The 17,516-nt window shown below is 42.0% G+C and overlaps 1 protein-coding gene and 1 long non-coding RNA gene across 2 annotated transcripts in view; one reads left to right on the top strand and one right to left on the bottom strand.

Moving 5' to 3' along the window:
• The window catches only part of LOC309700095, a 436,175-nt gene that overhangs the window by 230,326 nt on the left and 188,333 nt on the right, over positions 1 to 17,516 (top strand). The window lies entirely within an intron of this gene.
• The window catches only part of nlgn4xa (neuroligin 4 X-linked a), a 92,785-nt gene that overhangs the window by 59,003 nt on the left and 16,266 nt on the right, over positions 1 to 17,516 (bottom strand). The window contains exon 2 of the mRNA XM_082523464.1: positions 4,859 to 5,011. Coding sequence (XP_082379590.1) covers positions 4,859 to 5,011 — 153 coding nt within the window. The remainder of the gene's footprint in view (positions 1 to 4,858; positions 5,012 to 17,516) is intronic.

Below are 17,516 nucleotides of genomic sequence, written 5' to 3'. Positions count from 1 at the left end.
CTTATCAAGGTGTGAAATGAACAACTTGAGCTGTTTCATGTCAGGGGTGGTGTTCGTAGCATCTATGCTGGAAATTGTGTGAAACATTTTCACAGGAACGTTGTTAGGTTTAAATTGTTAAATGTTGTCATAGCGTTACTTAAATTTGTAAAGTCTTAACTCAAGCAGCATTATCAAAGACATCCCTTTGTCTCTGAGCACCTCTCCAGCTTGTTGAATGATGGGGGAGGATGTAGTGTTTTATTATGGGACATCCTATGTGAGGGTTCTGTTTTCTTGGTTAGTAAACTTCCTGCCTTTATGACCCTTTTGGTGAGCATGAGGTCACACAAACGTACCCCCAAACACAAACACTCAGATGCATACAGACACACACATTCTCGCACTTGCATACACACACACATACACACACGTGCTTACACGTGCACACACATGGTGTCTTTTAGAACCATAGGCGGGTTTTACAATGGGTGGTGCTTGTGTGTATTGTAACTGTTTTCAATAAAAGGCGGCAAGGAAGGCTGTTTATTTGAAGCTGGCTAGGAGACGGGTGAGGAGCGTTTAGCTCCAAGAGCCTGCTTCCGACCAGCCTCCCTTTCTCGCAAGAAAAATCGATCGATTGCTGATTGTCTTGCTTCCTTGTCGTTAACGGGAATACGTTTCTAAACCAGCGGGGCCTGTGGAAGCGCAGACCCAACAAATGTATGTATGTAATTTGTTGATTTAGAGCATGGTGTGCTACTCAATGCTAATCTGCTGCTACTCGAACACAGAACGCTAGGGTTGCCAACCGTCCCTTAAAAAACGGAATCGTCCCGTATTTAGAAACAAAAGTACACGTCCCGTATTGAGCTAATAAGGGACGCACTTTGTCCCGTAATACAGTGAGACTCAAAAGTAGTCTATAAATGTTAATGCAATTAACACTTTGTTTGAAAACATAATTCCCAGCCCCTCTCCTGCTTTGTGACCAATGAGCTGACAGCACACTTATGACAATTTGAGTATGACAATTCAGATTACCGCTCATCTCATTGGTCGAGGAAAGGTCGCTTACAGAGAAAATATTGGAAGACAACAGATGACCACAACAACAAGCATGGCCAGCGGGGAAACAAACGCCGACACTGCGGTGCAAGTCTCGGACGACAGTACACCTAAAGCTGGGCAGACACTGTGCGATTTTCAAACTGCACGATTGACTCGCAGGGGTTAGAAGTTGGTAGGTCACGATGCAGGGTCTCACACTATACCGCCCGATGCTCTGATGCGACCTGAGTGCTCACACTGTGCCTCCATAACATGAAGGTTATAACAGACAATCTGTCGCTCGCTCTCTCTGTCTTTCACTCACACAGACACACCACCACCATCAACTTTGCTAAATTGCTAATGAAAAACATTGATCAGCTGTGATTGAGCAGCAGTGTAGATCCAACTATTTTCACGGTTGTTGTGGTCGTGATAATTTTGTGAGGCCACATCGAAAAGGCTCGGATGAGCTTTCCAAAGTTCTACAAGTTGTGCCTCCATCACTTGTGTCCAGATCACACGCTGCACCGCTGCTCCGTCTTTTTCACCGACGTTTACGTGTTTGAGCGTGAGCAGTGTGAGCAGCTCACGAGCAATTCTCGTTACCCCACGTATACTACACCACGCACGATGAAGGCCAAAATTGGGCCGATCACCAAATCGGTCGCATGACTCAAAAATCGGCTCAAAATGGGCCAAAAATCGTACAGTGTGAGCCCAGCATTAGAGCAGCAATGTTTGTTCCCCTCAGAGAAAGAAAAAAGGCTGCAAAAGTACTGGGAGGAATGGGAAAGGGAAAACACCTGGCTGGGAAAGTGCACGATAACACCTATAAAGCGCACTGCACTGTGTGCCGGCGCACTTTTTCCATAGGCATGCTTCTAATGGTGGGCACATGAAGAACATGAGGGGCGTGAAAGCTCGGGGAACCCTTAACCAATTTCTTGTCCACCAGGTCACGGCAGAAGCAGATATGGTATGTAAACACTGTTTGTTGTTTAAACCCTCTGGTTAAGGTTAATATGGGCATGTGCAGTGAATATCAGCGCTATGTGGCCAGAAGTGTGATAATATAATTTATTTTGTGTAATAAACAACTGCAAGGATAGATGATTACAACAAATAGATGACTAATACATAAAAGTAATACATAGATGAATAATGATGATGAGTTAAGATGCGTAATCATGGGAACAAGCGGGTTTACAAACAGGAGCAGCTGATTAGCATTAGAAAAGCTGAAATAATACCTCAACTGGAGCCAATTGTACTAAATGCACTATATGTGCACAGTTACAAGAATATTTTTCTTTCTATTGTTTTCTATTAATTTATATAATTTTAAGTTAAGCAGGACAGAGTTCTTTTTAAAGAAAGATTTACTTATATTCTCAAAAGTTAAGCATGACAGGCTTCTGTTTAAGAAAGAGACCTGTTTTACTGTGTTAATGTTGTCATTTTGAGCTAAAAATAAATGGCTAAATGATCATTTGTTTCCCATATGGTCATATCACAAAGAATATGCATCTGCTTAAATCAAATTCAAGTCAAATGGTTAAAAAATAATTTCACACACAAAAAAAAGAGCTACCACACTGGGAAGGGTGAAGACAACTGGGTTGCCCAGCCCTGGCCACGAGGTGTCCCTTATTTATTTTTCAGGGAGTTGGCAACCCTACAGAACGCATACCAGGAATACCTGGAATAGTCAGTCAAACAAATGTCAATTTATCTGCCAAGAAATAAAAAGATTTCCACACCGTCTTCATTAGACAGTACCCTTAATCATTTAATCCAGTTCAACGTTTGAGAGCTGTAATGTGCAGCCGTCACTTGAGAAATAAATAACAGCATTGACAGCACACACTAGATTATACTTTGTTTTCAAAACTTAATTTGATGTGTTTCATCAGGTTTAACAGATCCTTTAGGTTTATTTTCATAGTCACTAAATTAGTGCAACAAGTCATTAAGGGGAGAGTCTGGCTGGTAAACAAATCTGACTTGTGGGACTACTCAGTTAAATGCTATACATGAGGAAGCTGGGTAGGCACTGCAGGCAGGTAGAGCTAGCTGTGTCTGCCCACCACCACTTTAAAAGGGCGACAGTCTTTAGAAGCAGAGACTCTGACCCTTTAGACAAACAGTTGGTCGAGATTTCCTGTATGTGACGATGTACCAGTCAATTCATCAAACTTGATGTAAAGGAAAATCAAAGTTGTATGATGCTTCTCCAAAGCAGTTTGAACACAGACACAATATCTTCCTCTTATCTTACCTAACTGAACAATTACAATCATGCTGAGTGGAAACAGGTTATTTGTATCTAAATCTAAGACATGGATGCCAAAATATGAGGGATTTATAAATATTATGCATGCTGTAAAGACACTATACAGGAAATATGGACTACTTATTCAAACTGGTAACTGTAAGTTAGTACAACTGTTACAAGGCTTCAGTGCTTTTATCCATCTCGGTTTTAGAATTACAGCGCTCCCTCGTTTATCGCAGGACTTACGTTCTAAAAATAACCCACGATAGCTGAAATCCCCGAAGTAGCCAGCTTTATTTTTTACAATTCTTATAGATGTTTTAAGGCTGTAAAACCCCCTCACTACACACTTTACACACTTTTCTCAGACAGGCATGAACATTTTCACACTTTTCTCTCTTGTTTAAACTCTCGAAGTTCAAACCTTCGTAGAAAAATAAGTCCAGTATCATAGAACGAAACCAAAGGCGCCCGCAGGTGACGCCGTTTCGTCGACATTGTTGTGTCTGTTTGGCCAATCAGGACTCAGAACAGAATGCGCTGCACAAAAAAATAAAATAAAAAAATATCAAAAAAATTGCACAAAAAAATCAGCCAAACAGCGAGGCCGCGAAAGGTGAACTGCGTTATAGCGAGGGACCACTGTACATCCCTGCAGAATGGTTGCACGCTGCCATCAGGAAAAAATGAAGCAAGTAATAAAGTTTATCAGAGAAACCAATGATTTTAGACTCATTCACAAAGTCAACATACATCTTAATATACATGCATCGTTGTTTTCTAAAGGAAAAATCATAGTGCCTTTATGCCTACCTCATCATTAGCAAGACTATCAAGTCAGCAAGCTGTTTTGATCTTGACACAGTTGGTCCACCAAACACAAGCCTTAGCACCCAAATCTTTGTCCATTTGCATCATGACTTAAATAATTACTATAATGACAAAAAGTGCAGCTTTGACTCGAAATCTGACCCTGGAAAAGCGTATCTGTCTTCATTTGTACATTTTCTTCTGACAACCTGGGATAGCTAGGTTAAAGGGTTTTTTCATGCCAAATTAAAGAATGTTGTTACAATTTGATAAAATACTTTCAGAGAAACACGTCTCTTCATAGTTCATCTCAAAAAGAAAAGGGTTATTGTCCTAATAAGAAATGTGGGCTGCACTGATATAAAGGTATTTTAAACAGAGATGAATACAGACAAAAATGCAAACCACGTCCTAACCTGGCAACATGGAGGATTGGAGAACAGGAAAAAGAAACTGCAGCTTGAAAACTCCACGATGATGAGTGGGAATAGTGTATCAAGTATATCTGTGTACGTATGAATTTCAGCTGCAAATCAATTTTTAAGGAAAAGTTTCAAAGATAAATATGTGATCAAAGAAGAACATTTCTAATGTCCCGCTCCCTGAATGTAACAGCGAGCCAGTTAATGAAAGAGGGGAAGCCAAACAGTCAAATCAATCAATAAATCAATGAACCACTTATGCCACAATCAGCACTTCTCCAAACCAGTTAAAACACCACAATTAAAGCGGCGGACTCACCGAGAACTCCGAGCCGGTAATTGATTGTGATGACGATGACATTTCCATAGCTGGCCAGGATGCTGCCATCAATCATGTTGCCAGTTCCCTCCATGTAGGATCCTCCGTGGATGTAAACCATGACTGGCTTTAACCCGTTCTCATCGTGGATATCTGTAGATAAGAAAATACAACAAAAATGTCTTTTTTAATTGAACCCAATGATTTTTTTAAAATCAGGAACTCGTTTTCATGCAGAATGTGATTACATTTTATTTTGTTTACAACTTTTAAACAAATACACTAAAAGTGTTTTCAGTGCTATATTGGCACCTGAACCTACAAAAATCAGGAAGCGCACAATAATGTTTTACTGAGGTTACTAAAACAACTAAACAGACTAGATAAACAAATAATCGGAGCTAATATTCAGTGTTTCGCTTTTGTTTTATGATCTGTTCTAAAGACAGTATGATAACATATAACATATACTATTTTAATGTGTTTTAGGAGAACAGGAAGCACAAATCAAATGTATGCAAAGATGACAACGTTTCTCTAACTTCCCAGACCATAAAGGGCTCCAGGCCGACTGTGTGGCACTTCAGTGAAGTGCACATTTGTTTGTCATTAGTGGAAAGAGATTACATCAAAGCATCAGATGCTTTAAAGACCTTAAGGCAACCACTATGTTTTAATTGCGGGGCCCCATATTGACAGTGTCATGATCCACTGTTGGGTTCTTATATTTCACTTAATGTGAAACTTTCAAACTGAAAGTGGTTTACATCGTTTGAATCACAAGGCTCTGCTTTTTGAAATAACAATTTAAAAAACTCAAACTTCCCTGTTTCAGGGGCTGAAAGATTATGAGGGTAATGACTATAGTGTTACCATACTATACGATACACAGATTATTGTGTGTATGGTTAGCAGAATGCTGTAAAGTGTAAAAGGTCATTCCTCAAAATAAGATCCGTGGCTCCTCCAGTTCATGTGTCAAAGTATCCTTGGACAAAGTTCTGAACTTGTGCATTTACCCAGTAGGCACAGATAAATGCATGGTATGAATTTGGTGTAATAGACTGACTGACTCTTGTAGTAGCAAGCACTACTGCTCATGTTGTGTAGCATGGCACCTTTCTGTTCACTAAACTGGATATTCAATGTTATTTTTTACATTTCAGTAGAAAATATGACAACAAATTGTGCATTTGACTGGAAATTCATCTGGTAGCTTTTATATCACAAAGCAAATACATCAATATAGTGTGACTGCTCTATGACGACAACACAGTTATGTCGATAACTTTTACAGTTACTACATAATTCACTTTGGTTTCATTGAACACTGTCTGAGAGTCATTTCTCTGTGGTAAGAATTGCTGGTTACTGTTGGCAGGAAGCAAACATGTACGTTGTGTTAAAGTTTTCACGTGGCTCTGTGCAGTTCTGTTCCATACTGTGATTCAGCAGGTCCTGCCACAGTATTGAGTTGAGGTCTGGACTTTAACAACTGCTGTTTATTTTGTACCTAATTCCATTTGTCAAAATAACCACATCTGTGGATAAATGCCACTGGAAGTGTTGAACTGATGACAGATTGGCTGAGGTGGGTTTTAATGCACAGCATCCTATATGATTATTGTGCATTAACATCTGTGCATCCACTGTAATGAACATATGACCACTGTAAATTGTTTAACTATTGATAAGAAGAGTTTTAGTGCAGTGTTGTCATTTTAAAGTGATAAACTAGCTCTATAACATGTCTGTGAAGGTTCTCAGTCATCCAGGTCATCGTAGTCAAAGCAGCTTGCAAAGAAAAGCGTCTGGACTTCTTTAAGTTGCTTGAAGACGTTTCACCTCTCATCCGAGAAGTTTCTTCAGTTCTAAGGTCAAATGGTGGAGAGTCCCAGATATAAACCTAGTGGGAGTTTCCCCCCACAGAGGGACAAAAGGACCCCCTGATTAGTGATGGGATTTCCGGCTCTTTTTAGAGATCCGGCTCTTTCGGTTCGGCTCACTAAAAAGAGCCGGCTCTTTCGGCTCCGAACCGGCTCTTCGGGTTGTTTTGTTGCTTTAATTAATTTATTATTAACAATAATATAAAATTATGCACAAAAGGAATTACTAACGTTAAAAAAGTGGTTTTATTTATATATGTTTATATATAAATATATGCAGTGGCCCCTAGAGACAAAACACGTACAAACTCCAAAACACATTTCTAGCATGAACTGAACCTCCAAAGCAGAGCTACTAGATCACTTAAATTACACAATTGAAAGCATGTGTGCATTGTTTGTGTATTTATACACAAGCACTCATATATATTCAAATAATTAAAAAAAAAAAAAGTTCATTTACCTGTTACTACCACACACCAAATCCGGTCGTTGGTACTTGCTGGCTTGTGTAGCCACTAGGTAACAAAAGCTCAACACTGCGCCCAGCATCCTGGAGCACTTCTGTTGTCTTTTGTACGTGTTTTCAGTTTTTACGTGTTTTGGAGTTTGTACGTGTTTTGGAGTTTGTACGTGTTTTGGAGTTTGTACATGCTTCAGAGTTCGTACTTGATTTGAAGTTTGTATGTGCTTTGTGCTACTGAGTGTAACTACTGCCCCTCCCCCCTCTGCCCAGCGTAAAGCACAAGGCTGGCGTGCAGAGTGAAGCGGGAAAAAAGTGCGAGAGAGAGGGTGAGAGAAGAAAAAAAAAATACAACCCACGTGACGGCTCGCGATAAGGAGCCGGCTCGCGTCGTTCACGTCAAAGAGTCGGCTCTAAGAGCCATTTCGTTCGCGAACGACCCATCACTACCCCTGATGATCCTCTAATCGCCTGACAGCTCCTTGGAGGACAGGACCAACTTCACCCCCGATCAGACCTGCACACTATTAGACCTCTGCCTCACCACCACATACTTCAAATACAACGAAGGCTTTTACAGACAAAAACATGGCTGTGCCATGGACTCCCCCGTGTCACCTATTGTAGCCAACCTTTACATGGAGGAAGTGGAAAGGAAGGCTCTTGACTCTTTCAAAGGAAGAGTACCCAGCCACTGGTACAGATATGTGGATGACACCTGGGTCAAAATCAAGACACAAGAAGTGGAATCCTTCACTGCGCACATTAACGCTGTGGATAAAAACATCAAGTTCACCAGGGAAGACACAAAGGACGACTGTTTGCCTTTCCTGGACTGCGCCGTGCACATTGAAGAGAACGGCAAACTCAACATCGAAATTTACCGGAAGCCCACACACACGGACCAGTACCTCCTCTTTGACTCCCATCACCCTCTGGAACACAAACTTGGAGTAATCAGGACCCTACACCACCGGGCAGAACATGTTCCCTCTAAGCCTGAAGGGAAAAAGAAGGAACACACACATGTAAAGGAAGCACTCAAAACGTGTGGTTATCCTAAATGGGCGTTCTTAAAGTCAGCAAAGAGGCACAGAAAAGAAGACCAGACACCAGCGAGGGAGGATAAGAAGGACATACGCAACAACATTGTCATCCCCTATGTAGCCGGTGTATCAGAAAAACTCAGGAGAGTTTTCTCCAAGCACGACATCCCGGTGTATTTCAGACCCAGCAACACGCTCAGACAAAAACTGGTTCATCACAAAGACAAAACGCCAAAACACAGACTTAACAATGTGGTGTATGCTGTACAGTGCAGCGAGGAATGCCCAGACCTCTACATTGGAGAGACCAAACAGCCACTTCACAAGCGCATGGCACAACACAGAAGAGCCACCTCCACAGGACAAGACTCAGCAGTCCATCTGCATCTAAAGGTCAAAGGTCACTCTTTGAGGATGCCAACGTTCACATTTTGGACAGAGAGGACAGATGGTTTGAAAGAGGAGTGAAAGAAGCTTCTATGTCCACTGTGAGCGACCATCTTTGAACAGAGGCGGGGTTTACGACACCAACTCTCTGCCATCTATAATCCAGTTTTGAGATCCTTCCCAGACGCCTTAACGCCCACTCACATCCTGGGCCATCTGACCTCAGGAATTCGCATGATAGGGTGGGGCCAGGTTTCACAATGAACTCACCCGAAACTCTGGCTGATTGGGACCCACACCCAGTTTCCCACCTTGGCTCAGGCGATTAGAGGATCATCAGGGGGTCCTTTTGTCCCTCTGTGGGGGGTCACTCCCACTAGGTTTATATCTGGGACTCTCCACCATTTGACCTTAGAACTGAAGAAACTTCTCGGATGAGAGGTGAAACGTCTTCAAGCAACTTAAAGAAGTCCAGACGCTTTTCTTTGCAAGCTCCTTTGACTACGATGACCTGGATGACTGAGAACCTTCACAGACAATAATAAATCCTTTTACTCTCTCAGTGAGCCAAAGATGTGTTTGCAGCATAATGCAGTTGTTTCCGTCCTGGATGCAGTTTGCACTTCACCATCATGCCCTCGCCCCTTTGTGCAATAAAAATATAAGTAATATCCATATCCATGCTGCAGACTGCATCCCTATTTTCTGCCTCCTGCATTTTGATAAAATAGTTTTCAGATGTAAAAGTGGTCTGGCCCCAGTGTCTTTCTGGACACATTCAAGGACATGGCTAAAGGATCATCAGGGGGTCCTTTTGTCCCTCTGTGGGGGGAAACTCCCACTAGGTTTATATCTGGGACTCTCCACCATTTGACCTTAGAACTGAAGAAGCTTCTCGGATGAGAGGTGAAACGTCTTCAAGCAACTTAAAGAAGTCCAGATGCTTTTCTTTGCAAGCTCTTAGACTATCTCTATAACAGCATTGTACACTGGCTAGGCTAGCTAGCCTCTGTGTAACTCCCTTGTAGATTTGTTGTTGTGCTCATTCTGCTGTTTCATGACCCAATTTTAGCCGAGCTGTAGCTGTGGGGCAGATTTCCTTTTCTCTAGAATACTTTGTGATGGAAAATCGTGCGTTGTAGCCAAACATCCCCCCTCCTCACCTGTCCTCCGAACATTATTCCAGAAGCAGTTCATTACTGCAAACCTGTTTTTGCAATTACTCTGACCTTTGACCTCTGGCTTGGGCTGAATTTCCTGGGCTAACACACACCCGAATGCTCCTGACCAGCAAACCTTTGTGTTTATAGATGTGTTAGCTTCATTCCTGCAGACGCAGCAACAGTGTCCTTAGTTTTCCACATGCACAGAGTCCTGTGAAAACCTTTTGCAGTTGTGTAATATTCAGTTTAGATCATACAATCAATATGCAAGTTCTAAAAACTATTATAGTGTGTACAGCGGGGACATTAGTTTGACCTTTCTCTTCTTTAGTAGGACCCTTCCATTTAAGTACCAGCCCATTTTAAAGTGGACATTTGAGGAGTGTTGTGCTGGAGATATGGTTTGACATTCTCGAGCACACCTGCTGGCTTTTACCCAGTAATCTCTATATCTGTCTGCTCTCCCACCTCCTCCTTTTGTTCTTTATATAATGCACAGGCAGCATGGCAATCAGGCCAGATGAATACCGTGTTTATGAAGCTGCCCAGCTGTGATTAAGCAGCATGATTAGTACATGTGTAGGTGGTCATTATAAATTAAGAGCGGGTCCTTTGCATAAAAGAAGATGGAATGAGATGCAACCAGTCAGAAAAAGCAAGGTCTGCAATAAATCGCTCAGCAGCAGCTTCTTCGTCTGGACCTCAGCATATTTTAACAAGAAAATATCTGAGAGTACTCTGGGAGCACTCTGCTGCCACTGACACAGGAAAGCGTTAGTGGACACATCACTTCTATTAACCCAAGGGCAAAAACTCTAGAATGGAGTTATCAGTGCTGTCCTCACATTGCCCAGCATCTGCTGCACTATAACAGTTCTCAGTGTCCAACAGCCGAACGAACACATTATCAATGGCCCTGCTGACTAGACTGCTGCAAACTCTCCCAGATGTCATTTCGATGAAAGCAGCTACTGAGGAAAATACTGAACTGGGAGTAGAGGTGACCAACTAAACATCTGAAAGTAATGATTCTGCATATACTGACAGATAGAAGCCTTTATATACTTCCAAACATCTTAGTAAAAGCTTCTGTTTGAGAGAGCATATATATGTTTTTGTATTATTTTAACTTATAGAAAGTTAGCCTGCTTCTTTTTTATTCTTGATGATAATTAAATGATGATTAGTTAACACAATATTGTGTTATGTGTTACATGCTGAAGAACCTAAACAACACAACCACCCCTGGACAATTTACTGATAGTTTTATGTCCTGTCAAATCACCTTAGGTTCACTGAGGCTTTCCAGTGCAAGGCCTGTGATCACCTGTGATCATTTGAGCCAGGATGAATAAGGTTATTCTAGCACGAGACATTTTTTATGGAGATTGTCTGCTCATGACTTTTTGGCTCTTTCAAATTGGCTCAGGTTTTACTTACAACGTATAGACTAAAAAGGGTTAACATTTATAGAACTATTAACCACTCTGTGTCATCTGAATGAGTGAAATGTTTTAAATCCTAATGTTTCACATTTCAGTATTCTTAATTTTCTTTCCATTGTCATCACAACCATCTAAACAGACCAGTTAGTGTGGATGAGTCTATCCGATTTGGCTAAAAACAAAGATGTCAGCGGCAGCTAAAACTGGTCACTTACTGGTCTGTTCTTCAATTCCTGTAAGCTGTGTGGAAAGCACACGGCTGTATGTATGAGGCATGCCAGTAAGCTTGCTACAAATGTAGGCAGGCGGGCAGGTGGGCATGGAGCAGGAGGAGTGTATCACTCCACTCCTCTGCATAGAAAACAATGAAGTGAAGCAGTGGAGAGCAGCCCACGGAGAGAGGTTATTAATCTCTGCTGTGAATTTGTACCTTAGATTTGCTAATGTCTCTGCATCAAAACTCTCAGAAGGAACTGGCGCTGACACCCAAAACCAACCTTGGACTTACTATGCATAAAAGCAGGCCTGTTAATTACAGGGCCATGATGGCTGCGTGGTGTTAGTGTGTTCCTGTTTATCACTCAGCTCCACACTAGTAGAGGCCCAGTGGAACAGTGTGGGTGGTGGAAACAACCTTGAAGAGGCAGCTGCGGAAAAAACAACTGCCACTGTCATAGGCTCTAACTGATAGACATCTGATGGTCGCTTCAGGCCTCTGTGGGCTCAGGCAAAACTATTTGTTGGCTCTCCATCAAACTAACAGACAAACCGGTACTACCCATCTCTTCTGGTGTATTGCACCAGTGGAGTCAGAAGTCTGAGAGAAGGAGGAGGTGAGTGAATGCACTCAGGGCACTTTTATCCAACAGAGAGAAGCCCATAGATTTAGAGCTGTGTTTTATGACTGGAGAAGGAGAGGTGGTCTTGGGGCACCATGTCCCAAACCTTGTCAGCTTGGAATGCACTTAGAATTAAAGAAATCAAAGTGCTTCAAGTACTCCTCTCTCTGCCCTGTTCTTACTATCTCTGGCTCTCTGTACTCTCTTGGGCATGTGGAGCTGCCGGGGTGACTGTGCAGCAACTTTGTCCCACACATTCATCACTGCCATCCAGGCTGGGGAGAGAATATATTCTTCTACTGGCTGCGCGTGTTGCACACATTACTCATTTTATATGGGTGTGGAGGCTGAAGAGAGTGAAGCGAGTGGGGTAATGTTTGGGGTAGTGTAGTGGGGTGGAGGGGTCCTTCAGCTTTTTCTGCTGTTGGCAGTGGAAGATGGTTAATGGAAACTCTGTAAAGTGCATCTCCATCGCACCACTATCACTGCAATCACAGTGATATAACCTCCTCTCTCAGGAGTGATAGTTGCTTTTTGGCCCAGGGCATGAGAAACAAACCTGCACCGCAGACCATCTACTCTGTATGTTTAAACCCATCAGAGAGAAGAAGGAAAAATCTTAAGCAAGGACACATTACACAAGAACGGGGTGACAAGTCTGATGTAGCGATGTATCTCCATTTGAAAGTTTTGAGTATTGACAACGTTTTCTTCAAGGTGCTTTATATTGTATATTACTGTTTATAGCCATCTGTAAAACATGGTGGAGGCTCTATCGGTGCGTCATTCCAGCAGGTGGTGTATGGGATTGTGTCAAAACTGAACCTGGAAAAACACCATCGGATTTTCATCTACGAGTCAATACAACCAGTGTTGGGGAGTAACGGAGTACATGTACCGCTGCTACGTATTTAAAATACAAAATATGAGTAACTGTACAGTTGCTGTTACAGTTTCCATTTAAAAGGGTGGTATTCAGAATACAGTTACTTTGTTGAAATAAATGGATTACACGGCGGTATTTTCCTGTTTCACATGTTAGATTGTCCCTTCTCTATTTTTGGTAATTCCACACCGGTGTAAAACCAAACACAACACGCATTAAGAGGCTCTAATGCCTGTGTCTCATTCTCGCGGCCCATGTCATCCCTAGTAAATGGTAAAATGGTAATGGTCTGTATTTGTAAAGCGCTTTACTTGGTCCTGAGGACCCCAAAGTGCTTTACACTATACACAATCATCCACCCATTCACACACACGTTCACACACTGGTGATGGCAGCTACATGTAGCCACAGCCACCCTGGGGCGCACTGACAGAGGCGAGGCTGCCGGACAGTGGCGCCACCGGGCCCTCTGACCACCACCAGTAGGCAACGGGTGAAGTGTCCTGCCCAAGGACACAACGACCGAGACTGTCAGAGCCAGGGCTCGAACCATCAACCTTCCGATTACAAGACGAACTCCCAAATCTGAGCCACGATCGCCCCTAGTTGAAAAAATATTTTTAAAAATTATTTTAAAAAATGATTTAATAAGAAGGCAACAGGCAGAGTGTTACCTAAAGATGGCGGCGCACACTGTTGCAGCGGCTTACGGCTCTCCGTCTCAGTACTCCTTTCTACACCCGCCAGGGCCTTGCTGAGGCTAAAAAACCAACCACACAAGCCACCTCTGCCAAGCCTCTATCTCTCCAATGCCAGATCCCTCATCCCCGGACGGTGTTCACATAATTGCAGGTGACTTTAATAAGGCCGACATAAAGACCCCAGCGCTCCCAAAGTTATCAGCATGTCAAATGTTGCATGTCAAAAACTTTGTTGAACGCAGCCTCTTGGAAGAGTCCTTTGGTTTCTTACTTTAGGACATTGGTAGCTAAACCTGGATGTAGTAAATGTCTGGATACTCGACTGGATGGCAGTTTGAAGCCTTGGCCAATGAACTGGTTTCTGTGAAGCCACTATACTCTAGACTCATCACAATGCTTTCCTAATCATGCAACACAATAAAAAAGTGTGAAACTGTCTTTATACTTCATTTGCAGTTGTTAGAAAAGTTCAGCTAATGCTCGAAAGCAAACTTCAAGAGTGATTGTGGCAGATGAAGTCTAAAAGGTTCTCTGCAGTGCTGCCTGTTGCATCAGCCACTGAGGTATAGGTGGAACCACAGGGGAGCTACAGGAGTAATAAATTGCCACTGCAGATATTCAAACAGTCAGTGTGCATCGATCCTGAGTGCTTCCCTTAAAAAACAGGCAAGCCAAAGAAGTGCCTGAAGATGCTTTTTCGAGACCTTTCAGCATAAATCAATCTATTCTCCTGGTGCATCAGGCTATATTAAAATCTGATGTTTCAACTTAGCTGGTATATTACTCTTTAACAGTGAATTTGAGCTAGCAGTGTCTCAGTAGGAAAACTACTGAGTGCATAGTCACAGGCAGTGGGTTTCGCCCTTGCAGTTAAAAAGGTGGATATCCAATATGGCTCTTTTGTCTCTTTTCTCAACACCTGCTGTCAGCAAATAGTGTGTTTTCAGATCTGTTTTAACATCAAAATATCATCTCCCAGTGGACTGGTCCATCTAATGTCATGTAAAATGTGCTAACCCTCTTTGGGGTAAATGCAATAAACTAATGTAATAAAAACCCCTGAGGAAATGCAAGGTTTTTGCAAGATCCTAATATAAAACAGTAAATAAATAAATCACAGTTACCTACAAAACATTCGGAGTATTTAAAATGTATCACTTCATAATATTTTTTCAGCATTTTATTCAACCAAAATTCATAGAAAGCAAGTTGACAACACAATAAAAAGCTTTACTCCTGAAATTGGTTCATCTGTCACAGATACCCGCTTGTGCTTTCATGATAGCTAATACATACATTTTAGTTCAGTTATTTCAGTTAATTTACTAATAGATTACCAATCCAGAATTTGGGATGGGATACTGAGCTGGGGAGGAGAAGGGGAATGTGATGGGAGGCATGGAAAACAGGGAGGGAAGGGAACCTTTGATTCTGCTGAGTCGAGCAGAGAATTACTGCTGTGGCAAAATAATCTAAGCAAGTAAAGACTAGAGTAAAAAGCAGGGCTGGACGAGGCGATGAGACCAAACTGGGACAGAGTAAAGTGGGTCGTTGAGAACAGAGAAACTGGTGGCAGATCTGGTGGAAGAGGAGGTAGCACTGAAAGATGAGATACATTTTTACTGTTCCTTATTTTATTCTCGCTTTCTGGTCAAAAACAGATTAGAAATTATATGACTGAAGATATTTAGGTTTCATTTAGTCATAGCCAATTTTCTGTGGACTTACTAACTCTATGGCTAACTAAGAGAGAAGGTGGGCAAAGACACTAAAGTGAAATGTCTTTAGTTCAATGTACCCTTTAACTGAAACATGCACTTTGGCTTTTTAATCTCCATATGATCTATAATTGTGTACACAGCACAGAGAACTCGATGCTGTGCTGTTTGGTTATTATCATGCATAGCAAGGTGTTAATAGAAGACAGGAACAAAGAAACACACACACGTGGCAAACGTTTTTCCAGAGCTACAAATTTCTCTTTCTAAACAACACAAGTTAGCGCTCATGCTGCACCAAGGAATGAAGGACAGAATGTACAAAAGGATGTTTAGATGTTTAATTATAGGGACCTCCTTCCTACTTAAAGCTACCCCTTTGCCTGAGAAACCTCTGATTTAAAAGGTTAATCCGAAAGATCAAGCCTGGATTTGAGTTTGCTCAAGGATACTGAAAGGAGAGCAAAAACTAGGAGACTCTTGAAAAACAGCTACGACCTGCAAGAACTCGGTCACATGATAAGTGAAACTGGCACATTTTAGTTATGACTTTTAGCAGCATTTGAAAATCACTGTTTTATGTTTTCTACTCTTCTGATTTTGAGGCTTCATGAACAAATATACACAGCCTATACAGGGAGTGCAGAATTATTAGGCAAGTTGTATTTTTGAGGAATAATTTTATTATTGAACAACAACCATGTTCTCAATGAACCCACAAAACTCATTAATATCAAAGCTGAATGTTTTTGGAAGTAGTTTTTAGTTTGTTTTTAGTTTTAGCTATTTTAGGGGGATATCTGTGTGTGCAGGTGACTATTACTGTGCATAATTATTAGGCAACTTAACAAAAAACAAATATATACCCATTTCAATTATTTATTTTTACCAGTGAAACCAATATAACATCTCCACATTCACAAATATACATTTCTGACATTCAAAAACAAAACAAAAACAAATCAGCGACCAATATAGCCACCTTTCTTTGCAAGGACACTCAAAAGCCTGCCATCCATGGATTCTGTCAGTGTTTTGATCTGTTCACCATCAACATTGCGTGCAGCAGCAACCACAGCCTCCCAGACACTGTTCAGAGAGGTGTACTGTTTTCCCTCCTTGTAAATCTCACATTTGATGATGGACCACAGGTTCTCAATGGGGTTCAGATCAGGTGAACAAGGAGGCCATGTCATTAGTTTTTCTTCTTTTATACCCTTTCTTGCAGCCACGCTGTGGAGTACTTGGACGCGTGTGATGGAGCATTGTCCTGCATGGAAATCATGTTTTTCTTGAAGGATGCAGACTTCTTCCTGTACCACTGCTTGAAGAAGGTGTCTTCCAGAAACTGGCAGTAGGACTGGGAGTTGAGCTTGACTCCATCCTCAACCCGAAAAGGCCCCACAAGCTCATCTTTGATGATACCAGCCCAAACCAGTACTCCACCTCCACCTTGCTGGCGTCTGAGTCGGACTGGAGCTCTCTGCCTTTACCAATCCAGCCACGGACCCATCCATCTGGCCCATCAAGACTCACTCTCATTTCATCAGTCCATAAAACCTTAGAAAAACCAGTCTTGAGATATTTCTTGGCCCAGTCTTGACGTTTCAGCTTGTGTGTCTTGTTCAGTGGTGGTCGTCTTTCAGCCTTTCTTACCTTGGCCATGTCTCTGAGTATTGCACACCTTGTGCTTTTGGGCACTCCAGTGATGTTGCAGCTCTGAAATATGGCCAAACTGGTGGCAAGTGGCATCTTGGCAGCTGCACGCTTGACTTTTCTCAGTTCATGGGCAGTTATTTTGCGCCTTGGTTTTTCCACACGCTTCTTGCGACCCTGTTGACTATTTTGAATGAAACGCTTGATTGTTCGATGATCACGCTTCAGAAGCTTTGCAATTTTGAGACTGCTGCATCCCTCTGCAAGATATCTCACTATTTTTGACTTTTCTGAGCCTGTCAAGTCCTTCTTTTGATCCATTTTGCCAAAGGAAAGGATGTTGCCTAATAATTATGCACATCTGATTTAGGGTGTTGATGTCATTAGACCACACCCCTTCTCATTACAGAGATGCACATCACCTAATATGCTTAATTGGTAGTAGGCTTTCGAGCCTATACAGCTTGC

Source organism: Aulonocara stuartgranti (genome assembly GCF_965226115.1).
Source record: "Aulonocara stuartgranti genome assembly, chromosome: 23".
In the NCBI taxonomy this organism is placed as follows: domain Eukaryota; kingdom Metazoa; phylum Chordata; class Actinopteri; order Cichliformes; family Cichlidae; genus Aulonocara; species Aulonocara stuartgranti.
This window is presented reverse-complemented; position numbering and strand designations above follow the sequence as displayed.